The sequence below is a fragment of the Cyanistes caeruleus genome, unplaced genomic scaffold (assembly GCF_971803275.1).
Source record: "Cyanistes caeruleus unplaced genomic scaffold, bCyaCae1.hap1.1 HAP1_SCAFFOLD_160, whole genome shotgun sequence".
NCBI lineage: Eukaryota > Metazoa > Chordata > Aves > Passeriformes > Paridae > Cyanistes > Cyanistes caeruleus.
In genome coordinates, this window is record NW_028255952.1 from 146,588 (window position 1) to 171,480 (window position 24,893).

The 24,893-nt window shown below is 49.4% G+C and overlaps 1 protein-coding gene across 1 annotated transcript in view; it reads right to left on the reverse strand.

The window, feature by feature from the left end:
* The window catches only part of LOC147645843 (maestro heat-like repeat-containing protein family member 7), a 150,048-nt gene extending 129,019 nt beyond the window's left edge, over nucleotides 1-21,029 (reverse strand). The window contains exons 1-13 of the mRNA XM_086874192.1: nucleotides 20,413-21,029; nucleotides 20,158-20,313; nucleotides 19,824-19,888; nucleotides 19,565-19,714; nucleotides 19,227-19,375; nucleotides 18,775-18,922; nucleotides 18,338-18,525; nucleotides 18,111-18,248; nucleotides 17,718-17,832; nucleotides 17,408-17,545; nucleotides 17,018-17,194; nucleotides 16,726-16,881; nucleotides 16,466-16,567 (exon numbers count right to left, since the gene is read on the reverse strand). Coding sequence (XP_086730318.1) covers nucleotides 16,466-16,567; nucleotides 16,726-16,881; nucleotides 17,018-17,194; nucleotides 17,408-17,545; nucleotides 17,718-17,832; nucleotides 18,111-18,248; nucleotides 18,338-18,525; nucleotides 18,775-18,922; nucleotides 19,227-19,375; nucleotides 19,565-19,714; nucleotides 19,824-19,888; nucleotides 20,158-20,313; nucleotides 20,413-20,536 — 1,806 coding nt within the window. The 5' untranslated portion in view covers nucleotides 20,537-21,029. The remainder of the gene's footprint in view (nucleotides 1-16,465; nucleotides 16,568-16,725; nucleotides 16,882-17,017; nucleotides 17,195-17,407; nucleotides 17,546-17,717; nucleotides 17,833-18,110; nucleotides 18,249-18,337; nucleotides 18,526-18,774; nucleotides 18,923-19,226; nucleotides 19,376-19,564; nucleotides 19,715-19,823; nucleotides 19,889-20,157; nucleotides 20,314-20,412) is intronic.
* Between the last annotated feature and the right edge of the window lie 3,864 nt (nucleotides 21,030-24,893).

Here is a 24,893-nt window from a genome sequence, read left to right on the forward strand (position 1 = left end):
TGGAGATTTTATCAAATGTTTCTGGAATTTGGTTGGGGTTTGAGAAGTTTCAGGGAATTTTTTGTATTTTTGTGCAATTTCCTGGGATTTTTCTTGAATTTTGTGTATGTTGAGAAAACGTGAAGAATTTTGTGGTGTTTCACTGGATTTTTTTCTGGAATATTTCTGGAGTTTTTTCAAATTAGATTTTTGAGATATTTTTGGAATTTAGTGGAATTTTGTGTAATTGCATCAGATTTTTCTGTAATTTCTGGGGGTTTTGTGGAATTTTGTGAATTTTTTAAAGAATTTTGTGCGATATTTAAAAGCTTTAGGGATTTTTGTGGGATATTTCTATAATTTTGTGAGATATTTCTGGAATTTTCGGGATTTTGAATCTGTTTGGTGAATTTGATGGTATTTTTCTGGAATTTTGTGGGAATTTCAGTAGGTTTTGTGGGATTTTTGTGGAATTTTGTGGAGTTTTTCTGGAATTTTGTAGGATTTTGAGAACAATTGGGGCAATTTTTATGAAGATTTTGATAAAAAAGTGGGGAAAAAAGTGTTAAAACTGCTGAAATTTCAATAAACAAAGGAGAAAAGCAAAATCATAGAAAGGGACCTAAACTGCGCGCTAAATCCGCATGGTTTGGCCTAACATCAGCCAAATGGGGTTAAAATCATCCCAAGGGGTCCAAAGTGCAACCACAAGGGCATAAAAATGCCCAAAGCGGTGTCAAACCCACTCCAAATGGCCTAAAATCACCCTGGGATCTCCCAAATGGGTGCAAGGTCCACCCTGAAAGTCGCTGGTTTTGCCTCAAATCACCCAAAGGGCCCCAACATCAGCCAAAGTGGCCTGAAACGCCCAAAAGGGACCTGAAATCACCCGAAAAGGGCTCGGTTCGAGCGGCACCGGGACTGGGAGCGAGACCCAGATGGAGACCGAGACCGAGACTGAGGCCTAGAGCGGGCCTGAGACTGGGACTGAATCCGGCACCGGCACCGAGAGCGGCACCGCTCCGGGACCGGGACTGAGACCGGGACCGGCACCGCTGCGCCATTGAGATCGACACCGGGACCGGAATCGGCTCCGGGAGTGCCCCGGGACTGCTCCGAGACTGAGAGCGAGGCCAGCACAGGGACTGGGATCAACACCAGGAGCGCTCCCAGAGCAGAACAGGGATCTCCGAGTGTTCTCAGTGTGGGAAGAGGTTTCCCAACAGATCCATTCTCTTCCGGCACTATCGGATTCACAGGGATGAGAGGCCTTTCCGCTGCCCCGACTGCGGGAAGGGCTTCAAGCACAACAGCAACCTGGTCAAGCAGCGGCGCATCCACAGCGGGGAGAGGCCCCACGAGTGTTCCCAGTGTGGGAAGAGCTTCTCACAGAGCTCTCACTTGACCCGACACCAACGGAAGGGGAGCCTGCGAGTGCCCCGAGTGCGGGAAGAGCTTCGTGCGCTGCTGCAGCTCCATCCCCCACTGGAGGAGCCACCTTGGGCACATTCCTGGAATCCACCTTGGCAATACACCTGGCTGCTTATCCTTCTCCTTTGGCCACAGTTTGCTTCTCATCTCCATCTCTTTGCACTCCAAAAGCCAGGAGGGATCCATCTGTCACCTCAGAACAACTCAATCCCACGCAAAACAGCTCCATTTGACCCCAAAAGGGCTCAATCCCAACTCCAAAGGGCTTGTTCCACCTCAGAAAATCTCAATCCCAGGCTAAAAGAATGGATCCGGAGAAATGCACAATGTCGTTTATGACCTACACAACAGTAAGTGAGTAGAAATTTGCCCCTTGGAAGAAATGCTCCAGAGTATATAAAAATACAATATTGGGTTTCAATTACTTATGCTGAACAGCACTGGAAGAAATCCAGGTTGGAATTCTAATACCATTTCAGAGTGTCTTCGTTCTTGCTCCTCTAAGAACGTAAAAGCAATGATGCATTGACAGTCAAGGCAATGCACGATAAATGCAGTCTTAGGAAAAACCTTGAGATAATCCAAGTAAATTTGGAGAGCACACATTTCTCTGTATGTTGTACAGTTCCATACATATTGTTGTAATAAATATCTTTCTCATGGCATCAGTAATTACAGGAGCATGAAAGTAAAATGATCATTGCCTTCTCCCCCACCAGTTTTACTCTTTAAATAGATCTTTTAGAGATCAATGTACTTATCCAAAAGAGGACTGAGGGGTTATTTGATCATAGTTTCTAACTGCCTTCTCAGGGTAAAAGTACAGGATATGAAATAACTCTTTCATCTAGCAGCAAACAATACTATGGGTACAAAAGATACAAAAATTCAGGAGAAAATACTTATCAAACTTTTTTTTTTTTTTTTTTTTTTTTTTTTAATATGGAGTGAATGGCCAGTAACTCAAAACATGAAGAAAAGAGTAGATGCCCCATAACTCAATGTCATCAAAGCCAGACTGAATGCTTCTGTGGAAAATCCCAAGCACTAGGTCTAAGTTGTGGCCTTGCAATCAAAACTAACCGATGTGACTGGCCCTAATCGCTTGTGTCTTTAAAACCAACTTCTCCCTCTAATTTGCATTTCTACCTTGCCTTGTATAATGCTGATAGTTTTCATTCACCTATTGAAATACTTCTTCAATTCAAAGCAATGTATGTACTTGACCGTGAGAAATGCACAAACAAGGCTGGGAAATATTTTCATATGTATCCTCTGATTTGGACAAGTAGATACACGGATAAAAGCTGAGATGGGCCAAATAAATTTAGCAGAAGCATGTGAGGACATAATCAGCAGAGTCTGCTGGTGATGCAGAATTGTAGAGGTCAACACTAAGAAAAAAAGTCAAGCTGGACACAAGTATAGGTTTGGACAGAAGTGGGGGGAGAGCAGCCCTACAGAAAAGGATCTGGGGGTGTTGGCTAAAGAGGAGTCAGCAGTGTGCCCCCAGGGAACGTCATGCTGGGGCAAATGAAACACAGCATCATTAATTGGTCAAAAGGGGGAATTACCCAGCAGTGCTGGCAGCTGGGGGAAATGAGGCTGAGCAGCAAACTCTTTGCTCTCTCCAAACACCTGAGGAAGGCAAGGTGCTGATCTCTTCTCCCCGGTATCCAGTGATAAGACAGATGGGAATGGTTCCAAACTGAGCTAGATGAGGTTTAGCAAGCATTTTTATCAATAGACATGGGTCAAACACTTCCTAACAGGCTTCCTAAAGAGATGATTGATGGTTCCAAGCCTGTCTGTTTGAGAGGTACTTGGACAATGAGCTGAATAACATTCTTTACATTTTGCTCAGCCCTGAATTGATTCAAGCAGCTGAAGGAGGCCATGGGACAGCTGGAGACCATGGATAGGATCAGAGGGCTGGAATACCTCTCCTACGATGACAAGCTGAGAGAGTTTGGTTTGTTCAGCCTGGAGAACAGAAGGCTCTGGGGCAACCTTAAAGCACCTTAAAGGGGGGCTCCAAGAAAGCTGGAGAGACTTTTAAAGGACATGTAGTGATAGGATAAGGGGAAATGGCTTGAAACCAAAAGAAAGTACATTTAGATGAAATGTTAGAAATTCTTTAGGGTGAGGCTGGTGAGGCACTGGAACAGGTTGCCCAGAGAAGCCGTGGGTGCTCCGTGCCTGAAAGTGTTCAAGAGCAGGCTGGACAAGGCTTGGAGTAACCTGCTCTAGAGGAAGGTGTCCCTGCCCGTGGCAGCGTGATTGGAACTAGATGATCTTCAAAGTCCCTTCCAACCCAAGCCATTCTATGATTCTGTCATTCTATGACTGGTGTAGGACTCTTCCAACTGAAATAGTTTTTTCCACTTTTTTTTGTTGTGTGACCTTCATGACTCACTGCTCAGCTCACTGAGGCAATCTGCCTTCCCAACAGGAACAGAAATGGAAAGCCCCATGAAACACTCATCTTAGATGATTTCACACAGCTCAGTCTCCTGGGAAAATACGGCTTAGCAGCTTTTCCAGTCCGTGCACAGTTCTTCATTGACATAATGCATGAATTTGAAGCAGGGCCATCACCTCAGGGTTACTGTAAACTTCCAGACATAGGTGTCACAAGAAACATCGGACTCATATTTGTATTCCAAGTCCATCAGTCTAAGAAAACAGATCTCCTTGCAGAACCACTCTATATCTCAAATATTGAGCTGCCTGCCTTTGCAGGAATAGCTCAAATTGTTCCTGTGTGAAGAAATGCCCTCATACGTAACTTAAATATATACTTTTACAGGAACTTGATCTCAAAGTATGGCTGAGTGGAGCACTTGGTGCTTAAAATGGCAGCAAACTTGTGTTAGTGCTATTCACAGATAGATCCATCCCGAGCAATTCCTTTGATCCTTAACTCTTTCACACTCCCATCCTTGTCATCTCCCTGCTTAGCTGCCTACAGACACTCCATCTTAAAATTCAAATACTTATTGTTATTGGAGACACCTTTAATTTTCTGACACCTCTACTTCTCTGACACCTCTCCATATTTTTCTTTACTGTTTGCCACAGACCCTGGAGCACTGTCCCATTCCTGCCCCTCCCTCCTCTCCTCCCCCAATCCCAGATGAAAAAATCCTATTTTAAGAAAAAGCTTATTAAGAAAAAATCCTATTTTTTCTTACCTTCTATCCTCTTGTCTTTTTCCACCTCCAGATATGCATCTAGAGACATACACACTATTTTTGTTTGGCTGTGGAAAGTTTGTCTTTTCAGTTCCTTACAAAGTATTTGAAAAGGTAGCATTTTTTTACATTTAATTAAAGGCCATAAAATATCCCAAATGATGCCTTAGAGAAAAAGGCAGCAAACACTGTTGAAAGTCCTGGCTTGTGGTCACTGATGGAAATCCAGCCCCTTAGCCCAAGTGGAAGGGGCATAGCCCATGTATTTGGAATGACAGTTCTGTGTTCTCTTGGTTAGATTGTGCTCCTGTTATGGAATAAACTGATGAAGTCCTCCAAGAAAGATGAAGCTGTGGTTGGTTGTTTGGGCTTTTAAAAATGATGATTTTTAAATGACACATTGTGGCATCTCCCTATGGCCACAGACTTGCAGCCAGAAGTTACACAGAAAAAAAGGACTGTAGTCTGTCTGCTTTCAAATGTCACACCTGCACTGTGTGAAGAACTCCTGGTGACATTGAGGCCATTTAATTTTGGACCATCTATTCCTGTTATATGGCAGAGACTAATAACTTTGAACAGTAGCACAGGTCCCGGCAGGTGCCTTGTTTTCCTTGGGCAGCCTTGGCGAGGGGCAGGAGCTTGTGGGCACAGGTGGCTGGTGTGCTTTGTGTGCCTTGTGTGCCTGGCCTGGTGTGGGTTTTGTGCTTTGTGTGGCCTGTGTGCTGCTGGCTGTGGCTCCGAGTCCGCTGTGGCCATAGGCAGCCCTGGTGGCCGGGCTGTGTGCTCTGCGTGTCTGGGCTGTGTTGGTGAGGCTGCGGGGCACGGCAGGAAGGTGAGCGCTCCTGAGAGGGGAAGCAGCGCCTACGGCCAGAGCGCCCTGAGAGCGCCCGATCCCGCCTGATCTCGGAAGCTCAGCAGGGTCATGTAAATCATGTAGGACTTTTCTCCTAACATGAGTATCCTGGGGATTTCTCAGAGCTGTTTTAAAGGAAAATACAGGACAATGTCCTGGATTCCTTCTTTATGTTCCTAGAAAACCTTCTGCTAAGCTGCTTGCCTGTGTCTTCACTATCTAGCCTGAGACTTGGGTGACTAATCCTATTAATTAAGGCAGCATTATGATTAATAGCTCCTTGGATCAGTCAAAGGTAGATAACATGTTGGAGTCTGAGTGTGTCCCCTTGTTTTTAATACTTACTTCTAGGATTCAAAGAAACACTGAATTTCATATAATACGAAATTCATGAGCATGTTTTCATGGTGATACATGAAAACAAATGTTAAAGTTAGATAGGAAAAGTGTGAGTGTGTAGATTAGAAAGTTTTCTAAATCACTGGGCAAAAAAGTAGTTTAGAGAACAAGAGACAAGATGGAGGATTTAGGGTTTTTCTCTTGTCCTTCTTCTTTCTTCTTCATGTTCTTCTCCTAGGGGTTTTGGGGTAGTAGGAGGTGATTGGATAGAAAATACCGTAGTGCAGCACACAGGTGTTGGGTCATTGGGTCACTAAGAAAAATAACTCCCTGCAAAAGCTTACTAAATCTCCACCATTTCCCACTAAATCCAAGAAAAATCCCTCAAAATTCTTCAAGTCTCCTCCAAATCCCACAAAAATCCCACAAAATTCCAGAAACATTCCACAAAATCTCCTCAATATCCCACAAAATTCTGGAAAAGCCTCAAAAAATTCCAGAAAAATGCCACAACATTCCCTATAACTTCTCAAAATTCTACCAAATTCCAGCAACATCCACAACATATCCAAAAATGTCCACAAAATTTCACAAAATCCCACAAAATTCCAGTAAAATCTGATGAAATTGTTAGAGTTCAGGAACACACATCATCACACAATGATTATATGAAGGTGCTTTATTGAAGAGCTCTGGGTGTCAGGGGTACACAGACCCAAATCTGACCCATCTTGGTTTTGAGCTGAACATGCTTTATACTCTATGGTTATACAACTTAGATATTAATTATTTAACTTACATTGTTCTATTGTATGCATTGTTTTTACCAAAGCATGGATTTCTCGTGTTCCCTCCTCAGACCCCTAACATTGTTCCTCATGTTCTTTAAACAATAATTATATCTAATCACATCTAACAATTGTGTCATTTATCATATATTGATTCCACAGGTGCATTTTCATATGATCTTTAGCAAGCACAAGGCCTAACATTTCCCAGGACCTACTTTTCCCAGGGCTTGCCAAGCCTAACTTTCTTTCTAAGTCCCCAAATTTTCTATGATTTTAGAACCTTTTACTATCATTCCTCCCTTTGAAAGCATTTTCACTTCACTCTAAGTGCAAATGTTTTCACTTGATACAGTCCTTTGTTTCTGAGTTTACACTAGATGTTCTTCGAATCCTTGATTGATGTAAACGTTGTCCTGGATGCTGTCAGGAACTGGAGAACCAGAAGATGGTGGGGGTGGATCTCGTGTCAGTGCCTTTATTATTTTCTGGTTCCAGGATGTTTTCTTCTGTATTTCTCCCTTGAAGATGCTGTAAATTAACCAAATTGCTAAGAATACAATTAGTAAGATTATCACACTCTTAATGATAGATTTAATCCGTGAACTCACATTCCACCCTAACCCTTGGAAGATTTTGCCTAACCAGCTTGTAGTCAAATCCTTTTGCTCTTCCTGTGTTTTGTGCTCTATTTGTTGCAACTGATTGATGTCATATTCTACATCTGCAGTCACATTTGGGATGTGGACACAGCAATGATCAATCCATCCATTTAAAAACCCACACACTCCATGCTCTTTCAGGAGTAATAAATTGTAATTGTACATTTAGTTCTTTAAATCTTTCCCAGATCACTCTTGCCAATTTATCTACCTGACCTGTAGGTTTGTAAAACATTTCTTTATTCTGATAGTTTGCTCTAGGACCAAGCAAACACTCTAGGGCCCAGCCAAATTTCACTCTACAAGAGGGTTCTGCCAAGTGTCATCCTGATTCTGTTCCTATCCTAATCTTCCCTAGCTATGCCTGTGTCTAGCCACTGAGTTGTTTTTAAGCACATTTCACATTTTGACATTACTGATTTTACCATTGTTAGCATCTGTACCGAGATTATTTTTTGTGTCATCCATTTTACCAATGCCTCTGCACCCCAATGACATTTGTTATGTTTCATTTATAGAATTTCTCTCATTATCAAGGGGGTAAACACTATTTGTCTTTGTGCAGTTACATACCACTCTTCTGAATTCTTTTGTGCATTTAGAAAATGTCCCAATTTCTCATCTCCTATTGAATATTTTGGTTTTGGAGGCAAATTAAATTGAGATACATTAACTTTTAAAGATATCAGTGCCATTGTTCTGTGCCCTTTTCAAGCAATCTGTCGAGCTCAAGTCTGCTTTTCCATTTTCTTCACAAATTTTGGAGTTTCCTGATTGGTGTCCTTTGCAGTGCATAATTGCTACTTGTTCAGGTTTTTGTATTGCTTTTATCAATTGCAGGACTGCATCTTGATGTTTAATGTGTGTGCCTTGAGCAGACAGCAGTCTTCTTTCTTTCCACAGCACTCTGTGGACATGCACTACTCCAAAGCATACTCTGAGCCAGTCCAGATGTTTCCCCTTTTCCCTTTACTCAATTCTAGTGCTCTGCTTAAGGCAACCAGTTCTGCCCTCTGGGCAGATGCATTTGCTGATAATGCTTTTGCCTCCACTATTGCACTGACTGCTGTTACCACATATCCAGCGTATCTGGTCCCGTTCTCCACCAAGCTGCTTCCATCTGTGAATAGCTCTCACTCTGCTTGCTCCAGTGGGATGTCTTTCAGGTCTTCTCTTGCCAAATAGGTGTCCTCTATTACTTCTACACAGTCATGCTCTAATGGGCCTTCTTCAGTTGTGGTACCCAGGAACAGAGCTGCATTCAAGAGGTCAGTTGTCTTTAGTGTGACATCATCCTGCCCAGTCAGGATTACCTGGAATTTCATCATCCTGCTTGGAGATAGCCAATGGCCCCTCTTTTGTTCTAAAACAGTGCTCACCATGTGTGGCACACAGACATCTATGTGTCTACCCATGGTGAGTTTCCTGGCTTCTTGTGGCAGCATCACGCTGGCTGCAACTGCCCGCAGGCATGAAGGCCATCCAGCACTCCCCTTGTCAAGCTGTTTGGAAAAGCAGCCTACCGGCCTTTCCCAGCTTCCCAAACCTTGGCTCAGCACTCCCAGTGCTAGGTGTAGTCTTTCATGCACAAACAGCTGGAAATCTTTGGACAAGTCTGGCAATCCGAACGCCGGAGCAGTTGTCAATGCCTCCTTCAGTTTGAGGACGGCCTCCTTCTGTGCTCTGCCCCAGGTAAACGGCTGCGTCTTCTGGGCCTCATCCAGGGCTTTTGCAATTAGTCCATAGTCCATGATCCACAGGCAGCACCACCCTATCATCCCAAGGAAGACTCGCAGCTCATGCACGTTCTGGGGTTCTGGAATAGCACAAATAGCTTGAATACAATTAGTACCCAGCTTACATTGCCCTTGTGAGATTTCACATCCCAGGGAAATCACACTCTGCCAGGCAATTTGTGCCTTTTCTTTAGACTCCTTATATCCTCCCATTCCCAGCTGATTTCAAATTTCAATTGGTACCTTTATGCAGGTTGTTCTCTCTTCTGTAGCTATCAGTATATCATCAACATACTGTAACAGCAGGTATTGTTTTCTCGGTACTTGCCCGTTCTCGGTCCAAATCTCCAGCTCCTTCCCCAGCTGGCTTCCAAATAGGGTTGGACTGTTCTTGTATCCTTGTGGGAGTCGTGTCCAAGTGAGCTGAGTTTTCCTTCCTATTTCTGGATTTTCCCATTCAAAGGTAAACAGTTTCCTACTTTTTTTGTCAAGGGGTGTGCAGACAAAGGCATCTTTTAAATCAAGTACAGTAAACCATTTCTATTTCTCTTTTATAGATGTTAACAATGTGCAAGGATTAGCTACCACTGGGTAAATATCTTTAGTTATTCCATATATTGCTCTCAAATCCTGCACCAGTCTTTATTGGCAACACAGAAATTTGGGCTCCAGTGTTAACTACAAAAGTAAAAAGTGGATGTATAGGACCCACTATTATGGAGAAAGCGCTCAGACTATTCAGCCTAGTCTTCACAGAAGTATGGAGAACATCGTTTATTTCTATCTTTAGCACACTTTTATAGGGTTTTACAGGGTCCCCGGGCTAAGCAAGTTACTCTTGGTTAATCCACACAGGTTTACATTTTTTCTCTTATACACAAGGATATTGTTTTGCTTCATTCTCTCTGCTTCAGGAAAGTTTCAAGGACATGAGCCTTTAATATCACGACTTATACCAAAAGCTGGTTTGTGCAGACAGGCCTTTACTAAAATATCATGCCCACCTTCTCTTCAAATATTCTCTACACACTATTGCTGTAATCAATATGTCTCCAGTTTTGTTATTTCTCGTGAGCATTTGAAATAAAAGCAACCTCTGCCTCTCTGCTCACCCAGGAGAAGCAGAGTTCTCAGTTTCCCTGATTCTGAGGCTCTTTGGGCTCCACTCCCAGAAGCTGAGAAGGAGACGGCTTTGGCTCACAGCCCAGAGCCTGTGGAGCTGTGCTGGGTTATCCAATGGGGCATTCCATACAATGAACTTGGGACAGTGCCAATTAGAAACAACTTCACTCAACTTTGAAGTGAGAAGCCATCTATTACCTTGCTGGGGACCCCCTTCTTTATCTCCAGTGACCACCAATACTGGCAGTGAGAGATTTCTTTTCTCTTGTCTGGGTTTTCCTTAAGAGAACCAATGCATCTAACACCTTTGCTTTCTCTGATTTTTCTTCTGCCATTTTTACAGGTCCATCATTTCTACTGGAATGAATTAGCTCTTTTGGAGGGTAAATTTGATTCAGGAGAGGGGTTTCCCCCTCTTCTGTTTCTTTTAGCGAGTCAGCATTTTTGAATTTTCTTCATGGAGGGCTGCTCGCAACAGATGGATCTTACTCTTTTCTTCATTGAATTGTTTTTGCAAAATTTCAACTAGGTTTTAGAAGGAGTCTATTCTAGTTCTTTCCTCACTTCTTTGCTTAAAGCCAGTTTCTAGAGCTGCTGTAAAACAAGCTCCCAAAACTGAGCAGAGTAGAGTTTGATTTTTGCCCAGTTTAAATTTTCTTTCATCTTGTAAAGAACACACTCTATCAATCACATTTTCCAAATTAAACCAGTAACTAAGCGCCCACTTTTCCCTTCTGGCATTGTGTTTTGCTAACAGAGCATAAAATGCAGCTTTAACTTCTGCACTGCCCTTTTCAGTCATTTTTACAAAGGGAAAACCACTACAGGGAGGTATAAACTTCAATTATACACCCACACCCACACCCACACACACACACACACACACACTGCTTTTTGCTTCCCTGTGTGGGTAAAAAGACCAAATCTGCTCAGGAGGCACTCTTTCAGTTTAAAATTCTGATTGTCTCTTTGCTACACCAAGCACTCAAAATTCACACACACAACAACAACAAAAACATTCCTACCCTTTTGCACTAAGAGATCATTTGTGAAATTCTGCAGACAGAGCCCTCAAGTGAGTGTGGGGTGCTTTTCACCTCGGCGTGTGCAGTTTGTTGGAAATTCGAGTTGCCCCCCTTGCTTTCTAGACACCGCTCACTCTCTTGGGAGTGTCGGGCTGGGTGCGGCTGGAGCAAAACATCTTTCCCCTAATACAGACTGCACAACAAACCTGCAGCCCCTTCTGTCTGTCAGAAATCCTGCCCGTGACTCCAGTTTAAATGTCACGATTCGCTAACGCCAGTGGGAGTCGCGAGAAGTTTCTTTGATCTCAGAGGGCACAAAGGACACAAGGGATTTCAGTTGAAATCACAACAGCAATAATGTACATTTATTTTAGTGATAACAAGTATTATGTGATAGAGGAGAGGGAGTGAGAGAGAGAGAGAGAGAGGAGAAAGAAAACAAAGTAAAGAAAGAGAGAGGTTATAGCTACCAACAGATGAGACAGTGTCACAGGGGTCTTTTTCCGTGGGGAGATCTCACCAAAATTAATTTAGCCTTATGTAATTCTTCCCCAAAGTGACCTTGTTTCCAATGTGCTAATAAGCACCCCAAAGGAGAAGTTCCTGCTATGAGAGCATTGCTGCCCAAAACCCCTTCAAGCTTCTCCATGTCACAACTACAATACACCACAAATGCCGAACCTGCGACGCTTTCGCAGTCGTCTGACGGACGGTGCCCAGGCAATCCCAACAGGAATTCCTTTAGCCCAACCAAGCGCAGCTTTTGCTGCGTCTTATTGGCAGGCACCCAAACCAAAGTGAAAGCACCTTACCTCTTCTCCTGGGGACGCTGTGAGCAGCACAGACGGTCGCGGCCGATGGGCTCCCCGAGAATCCCTCGGTGCCGGCTGGAGCAGGATCGGATCGCGAGCTTGCTCAGCAGCACTCACAAGGTCCCATCTGGTCCATAACCAAAATGTTAGAGTTCAGGAACACACATCATCACACAATGATTATATGCAGGTGCTTCATTGAAGAGCTCTGGGTGTCAAGGGTACACAGACCCAAATCTGACCCATCTTGCTTTTGAGTTGAACATGTTTTATACTCTATCATTATACAACTTAGATATTAATTATTAAACTTATATTGTTCTATTGTATGCATTGTTTTTACCCAAGCATGGATTTCTCGTGATCCCACCCCAGCCCCCTAACATTGTTCCTCATGTTCTTTAAACAATAATTATATCTAATCACATCTAACAATTCTATCATTTATCATATATTGATTACACAGGTGCAGTTTCACATGATCTTTAGCAAGCACAAGGCCTAACATTTCCCTGGGCCTACTTTTCCCAGGGCTTGCCAAGCCTAACTTTCTTTCTGAGTTCCCGAATTTCCTAAGATTTTAAAATGTTTTACCCTCACCTCCAGGCACAAAGAGTCCTGTCTGAACAGTCACAGTGCTACATCTATTTTTAACTGTAATTTTGTAAATTTTTCCAGAGCCTGCTGGCTGTGTTCAAGGTTTTCTCCCTATTTCCTCCCTAGTGCACATTCTCCAGAAACTCTGCTTTTACATCCTTTTGCATTGATTAAAGTTACCTGCAATGACCAGTCGATCCAAACCATGGGAAAACTTGAACTTAAATGTGTACCTAGGCAAAATATTTACCTCCCACATCTGAAGTCATGAGCTGCCAAGTACTGTCCCCACTGTCATACCCTGTCCTCTGGAGCTCTGCTGATGCCATTTCAAAGGGGTTGCCAATGAAAACAAGTTTGAATATTTTGGTAGTTTCCACACTGGCATTAAAATCCTTGACTAGAAAAATCACAAGTCAAGATTTCTAGGATTCTTCCATACCAAAGCTGTCATTCTCACCCTGGATTTTAGAGTGTCTGAACAGTCAGACAAGGTTTTAGTTTTAGACACTACAAAGTCCCTGCTGTTCGGCGATCCCATTCCATCAGCATATAGTCCTGATGATTCCCTTAGGCAGGAGCAGCAAAGGCAAGAATGAGCCAAACAAGCTGCTCCTGTGTTCTCATGTCCTGCACAGCAGTAACTGGGAATTCAAGAATGGATTCAGGAGACAGTGGGTGCACAGGGAGCCACCAAGACTTTGGGATGCTGAAATGGACCAGCCTGGTGCCAGTGCCCGGGCTGCACCGCGCTGAGCTCCAACTGGACAATCTAACAAGGGTTGAATGGACACACCATGGGCCACTGGAGACTCCTACTCCTAGTTCTGTGAGCTACACTATTCACCTGTCATTCACCAGATGATGTTTTCATCTTTGCTTGAAATCCAGGAGAGGAAAAGGTCAACATGGAAAAGTGTTCTCCCAATTCTAGTGACAGCTGTGCCTGCATACCACCTGTGCCCATGGCAGGGTGGTTGGTGACTGGATGATGTTGATGATACTTTGCAACACCAAGTGCTCAGGGATTCTGGGATTGCCCAAGTGGAGAGCAAAACTGAGCCATGTAAGTCCCTGCTTTTTTTCAGCACATGCTGCTTCTTCCTTTGTTCCAAGCAAGTCCAGGATTTGGTTTCATGTGTCTTTAAGGTGCCTGGACAGATGAGAGGGAGGGCAGCTGCCCCATCAGACTCTCTCTCTCTCTCTCTCTCTCTCTCTCTCTCTCTCACTCAGGATGGTGCCAATGCCGCTGCCTTGGGACACCTGAGTGTGGAAGGCGAGCTCGCCCGGCCATCCAAGTCAGTCACAGGCACAGGCTGCAGCTGAAGCTCGCAAGCGTTGCTGTGAGGCTGCAAGTGAAGAGAAAGCCATTGTGGCCAACTCTGCTGAAGCCTTTTGCCTAAGCAAAGGCAATTGTGCCCACAGCCTCCCCCTGTTTGGCACCCGGCTGCTGCGGACGCCTCAGTGCGCAGGTGCCGACGTTGGGGCTGCTGCTGTTCCTGGGCACACTCTGCTGCTGTTTCTGTGGGCTCCAGAGCCGCTTGGGCAGCAGCCACTGGGCAGCCCTGCCGGAGGAGACATCGCCACCCTCCCCATGGTGGCAGCAGCTCTGTGGGCCCCGAGCTCTGTGTCAGGGAGGCCTCGGTCACAGCAGCGTGACCTGGGCAGCCACGAGGGCCCGGGCTGGCCACCAGCCCTGCCTCTGCCCACTGCCCCTTCCTGGAGGCACCCAGTGGCCGTGGACTGGCAGCTCGCCCCTGCCCTCCATGTCCCCAGCCAGCCCAGCCTGGGCACCTCGGGCTGTCCCCACCCTCCCGCTGGGGTGGTGTCCCAGCCTCCAGGCCTTCTGCTGCAGGCCTGGGGGACATTTTGGGGAAGCACCGTAGCAGCCGGGTGTCAGGGACCAGGCGGCTGCCCGGGGGCTGCTTATGGCCTCTGACACCCAATTCCTCAGGGCTTCCCACCACCCCGGCTCCTCCAGGGCCTTCTGTCCCCTTGGAACCTCCTGCCACCCACTCCCTCACACATCCCCCTCGTGCCTTCCCACTGCCTTGTCCCATCTGGGCCTCCGCAGCCCCTCATCCCTTCACGGCCTCCCAGCACCCCGTGCCCTCAGGGGCACCCCCAGCCTGGCCCGGCAGCAGCGCCGCAGCCCCACAGGAGCTCCAGCAGCTCCTCAGCCATCACGGCAGCAACACACGGGCAGCAGGACACAGATGGCGCTTCCTGCCTGCCACAGGGCTTGTGGCTTCAGCACAACCACCAAAGGCCAAGGGGCTTCTGGCCATTTCCCCTGCACACTGCACGCCCCGGCAGGTTGCTGAACACAAGAACCCTTTTCTCTCTCTTCCCCTATGCCCCACACAACCTGGGCAGCAAAAGAAAGGTCTTGGGACTCTTGTGGTTTATAACATATCCTATATTATTTACATACTAGATGGAAACGAAACGAAGAAAAGAATAATCTCTATGAAAAAAAAAATAACAGATGGCCCATGTGGCCCCAGAAGATAGAGCCTCTCAGCCCTAACATATCCTATATTATTTACATACTAAAAAGAAGAGAAAATAGGAAAAGAACAACCCTTATGAAATAAACAATCCTGGCTGGCCCATGTGGCCCCAGAAGACAGAGCCTCTCAGGTCAGCGCTGACCACATCTCCAGCAGCGCAGCCAGCCCAAGCCCGACAGACGAGGCCGTGTCCTCCATGCCCTGAGGATTTGGTCTTGCATCCTCTGCAGGATGGAATATCGGGCACTCTGGATGGCCCGGAGGACATACAGCGTTTCAAGTGCCAGGTCTGACACGGCACAGCTTCTGTCCTCCGTCAGGCGTTCGAGGGCTGCAAGAGAGACGAACAGAGCTACGGTCAGACCCCAGAGCTGTGGGGGCCCAGCGAGAGCCCCCTGCCAGGGCCATGCCAGCCGGCTCTTGCCTTGGCCAGGAGGGAGCAGGGACCAAGGGGGTCAGCCCGAAGCTGCTGGCCACAAATGCCCCACGCGGCCCTGAAATCTCACTGTGCTCTGCCCACGCCGCCCCTCATCGGCACAGGGAGCAGAGCCCTCCACAGCCTGGCCAGGGCTGCAGCTGCCCCCGACAGCCAACACTGTCAGCCCGCTGTCCTGGCTCACCTCTGCACAAGACCTGGAGCTCTGCTTGCTGCCCCCTCAGCTGCTCCCCGGCCATCCCTGAGAACACAGAGCCTGTCAGGGTCCCAGCAGCACAGCTCCCTGCCAGCGGCGCTGCCAGCCCTGTGGCCACACGGCCTCCTGCCCCGGCAGGGATCAGCCCGGGCCCTTGCCGCATCCTGACCCAGCCCAAGGGCACGGCTGCCAGAGGCCGGCAGCAGCAGCCCCGAGGGCAGCCGGGGCTCCAGGGCGCCGGGCCCGGGTGCCGCTGCCGGGGCAGCAGCCGGGGCTGGGGCCGAGCTGCGGCGGGGCGGGGAGGGAGCCCGGGCTCGGGACTCACCGATGACCCTGATGGCCGCCGCTCTCAGGGTCTCCTGTGGGTCCTGCAGGTACTGCAGGGCCCGACGCAGGTGCTCGGCCAAGGGGATCCTGTGGTCTGCCAGCTGGAGAGAGCGGCAGGAGGGAAGGGTTGGCGCGGGCTCTGCCCCTCGGCGGGGCGCTGCTGCCTGCGGCTAGCCCCGGCCTCCCGTGCCCGGCCAGCCCTGAGGCCCGGCCAGCAGCCGCTGGCGCCGGGCTCTGGAGGGGGCAGAGGGCCGGCTGCTGCCCGGGGAGCCGCCGTGCCGGCCGCCGGGGCTCCATCGGCACCCGGCTCGGGGCCACAGGGGGCTGGAGAAGAAGCCGTGCGGACCCCGGGAGCAGCAGTGGGCAGGGGCACAGCTGCCAGCCCCACACACTGAGCACCGGGGCCAGGGGGCTTCTGTAGCTTGAGGCTGGGACTTCCAGGCTGTCCTTACCACGAGCTTGGCAAACTTCCACAGCTTCTCCTTCCTCACAGCTTTCTCCAGGTCTGGCCTCTTCAGGAAGTCAGCCGCGCGAAGGAGCGTTGTCCGAGAGGCCTGGGGAGCAGCAGAGAGCAGCAAATGGCCCCACAAGGCAGGGCACAGGAGTGTCCCAGTGCCAAGGGCTGGAGGAGGCTGCAGCCTGCAAGCCTGCGTCAGGGCAGGAGGCAGCTGAGCCCCCTGCCAAGGCGCAGCAGCAGCCCAGGAGTCCTCACCTCTGCCACATGCCGATTCTCATCTTGGCAGTGGAAAAAGAGTGGGAGCAGGCTCTGGTACACTCGTTCCTTCAGGGGCTTTCTTCCTTCTTCTTCTGCTGAAGACATCACTCTTCGAAGGAGAGACATGGAGAGCAGCTGCACGTGGCTATCAGGCTGTATGAAAGGAAGGAAGGAAAAATGACCTTATCATTGGCTTCTTATGGCCCACATCGGCACAGGTCTGCAAATGCACAGGGCACAAAGTGTCCGGGCAGCAGGCAGTGGCCGTGGCTGGGGCACAGAGCCTTACATTGTCCAGGAGTTTCAGGAGCGGCTCAGCCAGCTGCAGGGCCCTGCGCCAGGATATTGGGATGTCTTCTTTCAGGAAAATATGGCTCAGAAGAGCAGTGCTCATCCTGGCCACGTCACTGTCCAAGTCCCACAGGAGGTGCACTAGTCTTCCTGTCAGGCTCTGAATTCTTTCGGCCTGTGCAGAACACAAGGGTGTGAAAGCCCGGGCAGCTGCCGCAGGGCCCAGAGGCCAAAGGGCTGTCCCAAAGCACTCGGGCAGCTGAAGCAGGAGGCAGGAGAGCTGGGAGGAGCTGCCTCAGCGCCCAAGGCAAAGGCCAGCCAAGGCCAAGTGACAGCATTGCCCAGCCTCATGCTGCCCACACGGCCTCAGCTGCTGCCCCCTTCTCACCATGGAGGGACGGTCCTTTAGCAGGAGGAGAGCCCTGAGAACCTGGTGATGCATCTCTGTGGAATTGTACCACAGGTACTTATACAAGATCTCCATTAGGCTGTCACCACAGTCACTCAAGTCCAGGCAATCTAGGAGCTGAAAGGCACAGGGCAGTGAGAGGGGAGCTGGCCGGCAGGAGCCTGGAAGTGCGCAGGGCTGGGCCCAGGCAGTAGCACAGGGCGCGGGTGCCATCCCAGGCAGCTGTGGCTGTGCCAGGGGACAGGGCTGGCAGGGAGCTGAGCGAGGTAGTGCTGGCCATCAGGCTCACCTCCACAAGGAATGCCATGGCAGAGACATCCCAGAGTGGCAACGGTTTGCTGAGCACCTCAAGCAGGTAGCTTAAGATGCTTTTGCACAAGTGGACGGATGCACGGCGCATTACCCTGGAAGGCGGAAAATGGCAGAAAGAGTCTCAGCAAGGGTGCGAAAACCTCTCCCAGGACTGATGGACACAGTTGTCCTATTGCCCCAGCACCCTGTGAGGCGATTTGGGCCCTTGAGATGTGGCTGCTCCTGGACAGGTTCCTCTCGCAGCCTTTTGCAGTCTCCTTGGCCATCCCTCGGTGACGAGGCCCTCAGGCCCATGGCCACGGGGACTGTGGGGGGGCATCCCGGGCAGGGGGCATAAATGCCAGAGGCAGTGGGGAGAAGGGGGGCTCACCTGGCCAGCAGACCCACGGCATAGTGGTGGGTGTCAGCACAGAGCAGCGTGTCCCAGCCACGCTTGCGTTCCATTGCCACCACCACATGCTCCAAGTGGAGACTGCAGAGCAGGGCCTTCAGGGTCTGCACTGCAAACCTGTGTGCACAGCAAAGCCCAGGTGACGCTGGGAGCGCTGGCTCCGAGGCTGGGGAAGTGGCAGGGACAAGAGGACTGGCATGGAGCACCTGTTGGGGCTGGTGGAGAGGCCGTGTTGCTCCTGGCATTCCTTCCAGAAGGTATGGACGTCCTCTGTCATATACAAAGTACTGAAGTATGTTTGGAAGAGGAGATGCACAAAGAGGCGGGGGAAATAGACTGTGAGGATCTGTGGGCAACAGGGCCCCTGGAGGATCTTCCACATCACCAGAGTTGCCTGCAGAGGACAAAGCAGCCCGAGACAGCGCTCAGTGCCGGGGCGTCCGTGTGGCAGGGCCTGAGCGTGGCAGGGAGAGGCCGGGGGAGACGCAGGGGGAGCAGCGGGCCTGGTGGCCCTAAAGCTGCCCCTAGGCCAGGTTTGTGGCCAGTGCCTGAAGCAGGGAGATGCAGTGGGGGAAGGAGGCAACAGAGCTGCTGGAGAGGCGGCCGGCCTTGCGGTGAGCAAAGGCCAGCTCCAGAAACTCACAGTCAGGGAAAAGACAGCCGTCTTGTCCCCATCAGAGGTGCCCAGGTTTTTCTGCGGCCAGCTCCCCACCACATTGATGAGGAGCGGTGTCACTTCCTCTGAAATCCAGGGCGAGAGCAAGATGGTCGTCCACATGGCCATAGCAGCTCTGCGGGGTCAGACACAGCACCGTGGGCTGGGCAGCAGCGGGGAGCTGAGCTGGCCGCCAGCTCTGCCTGTGCCCACTGCCCCTGAGCGGCAGCAGCAGCCAGGCAGCCCAGCCCTGTGGGGACAGGCCCCTGAGGGGCAGGCTGGCAGCACGGCAGCGGGCTCGGGGGCCGACTTTGTAGCAGGGCTGGCAAAGGGAGCAGCCAGAGGGCCCTGCAAGTCTGTGTTGCTCACAGCCCTGGGCCGGGCTCTACAGGGTGATGGGCTGGGGAGCCCTGAGGCCTCGGGGCAGCTGGGCCCCATACCTGTCACACGTTGGGGCCACCCGCAGGAGAGTGATGGCCACATCATCGGGCTCTGCCTCGGCCACTTGCATCAGGGCCCAGTCCATCCTGTGCTCAGCAGCCTCATTGGCCATGAGCCACTGGTGGATGTACCTCACCACGGCGGGCACCTGGAGAAGGCACAGGGAGACTTGGAATGCTAGCAGAGGGAGTCAGCAACGTGCCCAGCTTCTTCCCCAGACAAGTGCTTCTCTTCCAGCACGCTGCCATGGGCTCAAAAGCTCCAAGTGAGCAACAGGCGTGGCTTGGGAAAGCCAAGCAATTGCTGGAGGATCAAAGGCTGGCCACAGGCTGCTTACTTGCTCTGGATTGAAAAGAGCCGTCTCTACAAGCAAATCCAGCTGGGCAGCGCTGCTCTGTTCTACCAAGACCTCTGAGGATGCTTTGACCTCAGTGTCCATAGGTCTGGTGTCTTCCTTGCCAATTCTCTTGATGTATTGGTAAAGAAACTGTAGGAGAAGGGCAGGAAGGCAGGGAAGTTGCATGGAGTGCTCCAAGTGCGGTGCTGGGCTGAGCAGTGCCAGCAGGCCCAGCGCAGGTGGGGATGGCTGCAGGTACCTGCGCTGCTCTGCGGAAGCGGCCACGGGCGGTGTCCTGCTCTTGTGTGCCGTCCATGGCTGCATCTGGCAAAGAGCAGCCAGAGCTGAGGGGCTGCAGGAGAGGCCGGAGAGCACAGCCCAGCCCTGCGTTCCCCAGGCAGGGACAGTCCCGGGATGCCCCAGGGGATGCAGCACGGCCACTGCTTCGGGGGCAGCCCCAGCCCCTTTTTTGTGCTGTCCATGGGTGTGTGTCCACAGGACAGTGTGGGATGGGATGAGATGGGATGCAATGGGATGGGATGGGGCCAAGATGGCCGCAGGCACCAGCCCTGTGGCCCAGCTCTGCCACTCACCCTCCTCCAGTGGCTGCAACTGCTGCACCTCTTCGGTCTCTGGTGCTGGGGCAGCTCCAGGGCCTTCTTCCACTTCTTCCTCTTCCTCCTCCACCCAGGCCAGCTTGGGCACTCTTGGGGGTCGCTGCTCCGTATCTTCTTCCAGACTCTCCAATCCTTTCCATAGGAACAGCACCAGGGGATGGCATGGCATGGAATGGGATGGGGCCAAGCTGGCAACAGGCACTGGCCCTAAGGCCAAGCTCTGCAACTCACCCTCCTGTGGTGCCTGGAACTCCTGCACCTCTTCAGACTCCTGTGCCAGGACAGCTCCAGAGCCTTCTTCTTCCTCCTCCTCAAGCCAGGCCAACTTGGGCACTCTTGGGGGTCGCTGCTCCATGGCAGTGACTGGATTTATGGTTGCTTGCAGGAGAGATGGCTCAGAAAAGCTCAGAGTCGGCAAGTCCTGCAGTCGTGCCTGGAAGGCACCTGCAAGACTCAAGTCCTGGCAAGATTGCAAGACAGCGAGTCCTGCACTTGGGTCTTGAGGGCTCCTGCCAGAAGGACAGGAGGCTCCTCGACAGGGATTGTGGTCTGGTCTCAAGGGCAGAGACTGCAGGGATGGGCGACACGTCGGAAAAGCTCCGGGTCACCAAGTCCCACGGTCTGCCCTCAAGAGAACCTTAAGAAGGAAGCCTCGGGAAGGCCACAGGTCAGCAAGACCTGTGGTCTGGCCTCGAGGTCACCTGTAGGAATAGTGCTTCAGAAAAGCTCCAGGTCCGACACAAAGGACTGCGCTGTGCGGGGGCTCCTCACAGCACCGCTCTGGCGCGTCCTGACCCGTCGCGTGCACCGAGCACTGTGGCGTGGCCCTGTCACCGCCAGCTCCTATGGCAGCACGTGTCACAAAGGGCCCTTTGACATCTGCTCCCGTTGCCACCATCCCACGGTGACCGTGCTGCAGCGTGTCACAAAGGGCCCTTGCACACCCTGCCCTCCGCCCTGGGGCCGCCCCCATCCCCTCCCCCAAGTGGCCCAGCTTGGAAGGAATCCCTTGCCCAAAATGTCTAAGACAGCCTGACGGGATCTTTAGGAACAGCTTGTTAGCAATGAAATGGAGTCAAATTTATCAATAGGAATTTTATTGAAAACTTTGTAAAATTTACTCATGGAAATGTCTCGGTGTTGAGAGACAGGTGTCTGCTAGGGAGGGCAGGAGCCTCCCTTGGAATGAAAAATGTGGACCCCCCCCTCCGAATTATGATAATCCTGAAATCAAGGGGCTCTCAGGCAGCCATCTGGGGATAGGAATAACAGTTCTTTACTAATATTTATAACCAGGCAAACAAAAAACAATAACTACAGCGTTAGCAAGAAAACAGAGCCAGGGACCCCGTGACAGCTTTCTGGGCTGAGACGGGAAAGGATGGAGGAGAGGCTTTGTTTCACAAACCCCCTCGGGTTGGCAGTCAGTGCTGGTGCTCCTGCAGGGCTCTGAGGAACACTCAGCTGGAACAGCAGGGATGAGCTGAGATCCCGGGCCAGTGGCTGAGGTGGATCAGCAGCTCCGTGGCGGTGGCTGGCACTGCCACACGTCCTGGCAGGACAGGGGGTGCGAGGCCACCAATGAAGAGGGAAGAAGGAGAAGAAGCAGCAGCTCCATCTGGGTGATGGCGAAATTCCCTTCTCCCCACCACAACAGCTCTGCACCCAAAGTGTTCTTCTCCGAAGCTTAAGAAGCCACCAAACTGTCCCCACCCTCCCCTTTTCCTGCCCCCTTCCCGCCCTGGGCCCAGCCAAACTCTTTATCTTTCCTCAAGCACCCACCAAGTACCCGCAGTTAAGTTTTCCTGCAAGTCATGCGTAAAAATTCCACAGGCAAGCCAGAACTAAATAGAAAATAAAGGACACCTAACCCCCAACACCTGTAAGTTGTATCTTGAGAGTCAGACAGGATCTTTGTTTGCCAGAAACACCTCTGAAGTTCAATCAAGGCATTAGTCATCAAAATTATTTTGAAAATTTAAAGATCAAAGTAGCCAAAATACTCAATGTAACTAATTGCTGGGTATGTTCTCAGCTCAGGTTGGGAGGAATGGGGTTCCCTCGGAGGGCTCACCCTGTGGGGTGGCCAAAACTCTGTCAATGGGCTCTGACTTGTAACGGATCCAGTGCAGGGACACTGACAGAAAACTGTGCTGTGGAACACAGGAATGCAATTGTCAGTTTTACAGGATTGACTGAGATTTCCCTTACGGAGAAACCAAGCCATGTTCTAGTTGGAGGCCACAATGTGAAAGGATTTCTGTGCTTTACCATCACAAGCTTACTCATTCTTTTTCCTCACTCTCATTCACGTTAGGAACAATAATTCTGTTGTCCATGGAGCTGGCACCTTTTGAATTCCAGAATAATGTCCCCAAGGTCCTTTGCTGTTCAGCTTTACCGTGCTGTCTGTGGCTAACAAGGCTTGCTGGGGTCCTTTTCCCTTCGGCTGGAGAGGTGCCGGGTCCCAGTCCCTGAGGGACAGCCAGGCTCCTGGTTGGAATTGGTGTGGAAGTCCCTCAGGGTCACATCAGCCTTCACATGGAGCCCCGTGGATCTGAGCATTTTCCAAAGGGGCCGTTGGGGCAAACAGGGAGGTTTGGTCTGGCAGGGTCTGTAAAACAATATCCCATCCCATCGACTTGTTCTGGCAGAGAACACTTGGCTGCAGGGACATATTCCCATTGTTCCTGCTCAGGTCTCAGGATTCCAACAGTGTTGTCTTTGCCCAGAGCTGTTCCTTCAGCTGGCTCGGGAGGGCCATTTGGCCTCTGGACCCACACTCTGGCTCCTTTATTAGGACTGCTGGATCCATACCTTTTATCTCCACAAATGGAGGTGATTTGAGGTGGATATCCTTTTTTCACAATTGTTTTTAAAACTGCAATATGGATAACTGTATTACCCTGCATTGTGGTGGAAAACCAAATCTTGTTCACTATTGTTTAACAGACTTACTTCAATTTCTCCTTGATCATCTGCATCAATTCCTCCTCCCGTGACATGAACCCTTTGCAAGGCCAAGCTCCAATGAGCAGTTATCAAACCAAAGTGTCCTGGAGGAATCTGAATTCTTATTCCTGTATTGTAAACTGTCATTTGCTTCTGATTTCTCCTAATGAATTCCAGTGCATGAAGGTCCAGCCCTGCAGCCTCTGGGCTGGCCCTGGCAGGGGCCATCACAGCCAGAACAATTTCCCAGGCAGTCCAAGTCTCACTGTCCATGGCTGTGTTTGCAAATTGGGTGCAGCCGTGCACACCCAGGGGTTTCCATTTCCCAGTGGGCCCATTGTTAAGGGCATGGAGCCCATCTGGGAGATGGGTTCTCCACCGGGACAGGTTCCCATCTCCTCATTTTATCAACTGCTCTATTAACAGCCTCTCCAGCCATGGAACCAATCCTGCAGCTTGTGGATAGTGTGGTACATGAAAAACCCAGCAGTTTTAATCTCTGTATTTTTCCCAGGAACAGACAAAACATTGCACATCACAGCATCAGCAAACCATATAAAAACAGCCAACTTCACCCCTTCCTCCTTTATTCTGTGTATACAATTCACAAAGTTTACCATTGACATTTGGGCCTTTGCTAGTCCTTTTTTGTAGGGTATTTAGTGTTACAGTGAGCAACCTAAGCTCACAAATTAGTATTGTCAACATTATTGCACATTATCAATTTTTAATTTTGGATATAAATATATATTATTGATTATTATTATTATTATCATTATTAAAATTATTACTATTATTATCATTATTATTATCATTATCATCATCATCATTGTTGTTTTTGTTGTTTCACTTGCACAAACAAACCTGAGCTCAAGACTAAAACCTGCTGTACCTTCACATGGGAGCATTCCAAAAACAATTGTTCCTTCTCTTGGTGCTGTTTCCAATGTGCTGTTAACAAAATCCATCCTCATCTTCCCAAACCCACCAGTTCTTTTCCTTTTTCCACATGCAATTTTTGGCTGCATTCTAAGACTGATTTACTAAAATATGGATATGATCTAGTATCACTATCCAACTGAGACAGACAAAGACTCTTGAACTGGTTTAGGGTTAAAAAGTGTATGATTATTAGCAGCGCTGGGCCCATGTGTCAGATCACCCCTTAATACACAGGGCCCCGAATACTGGTGAATACAGGCTTTTTATTTCCAGAAATATGGAACACAAATGCATATTCATAACCCCGTTGCCACCCACACTCTGCTTCCTATGCTAATTAGGAAAAAAGCAATTAAGCATGCGTAGTTTGTTCCTTGAAATGAGTTGGTGGTCCTTTTATGAGGAGGGGTGAGAGAAGGGAGGGAAGGGATATGGCTCTTCCTCCTTCTGACCTTTCTACCTTTTCAATGCAAAGTGACAAATGGACCCTTGGCTGGGCTCCTAGTTTCATGTCTTCCAGGAGTTTCTGATTTGCAATTCTCTTCTGTTCTTCAAGTTCCTTACCAGATTCATTGCTTCTCATTATAAGCCCAGCTGAACAAGCATAGAGTTGACAGACAATTAGTTATTAGCCAACGATTAACCTCTAATTTTAGCAAAGTTTCTCTAGCTCCCTTTAATTTTAGCAAGGCACATCTATTTATTTTGTTTAGATTTAGCAAGGCTTCTTTCTAATGAAGGCCTCAGCTTCTCTAAATTCTTAAATTCTTCAAAGTTTATGTCTCAGAGTTTTGACTGCTTTACGGATCCAATGGAAC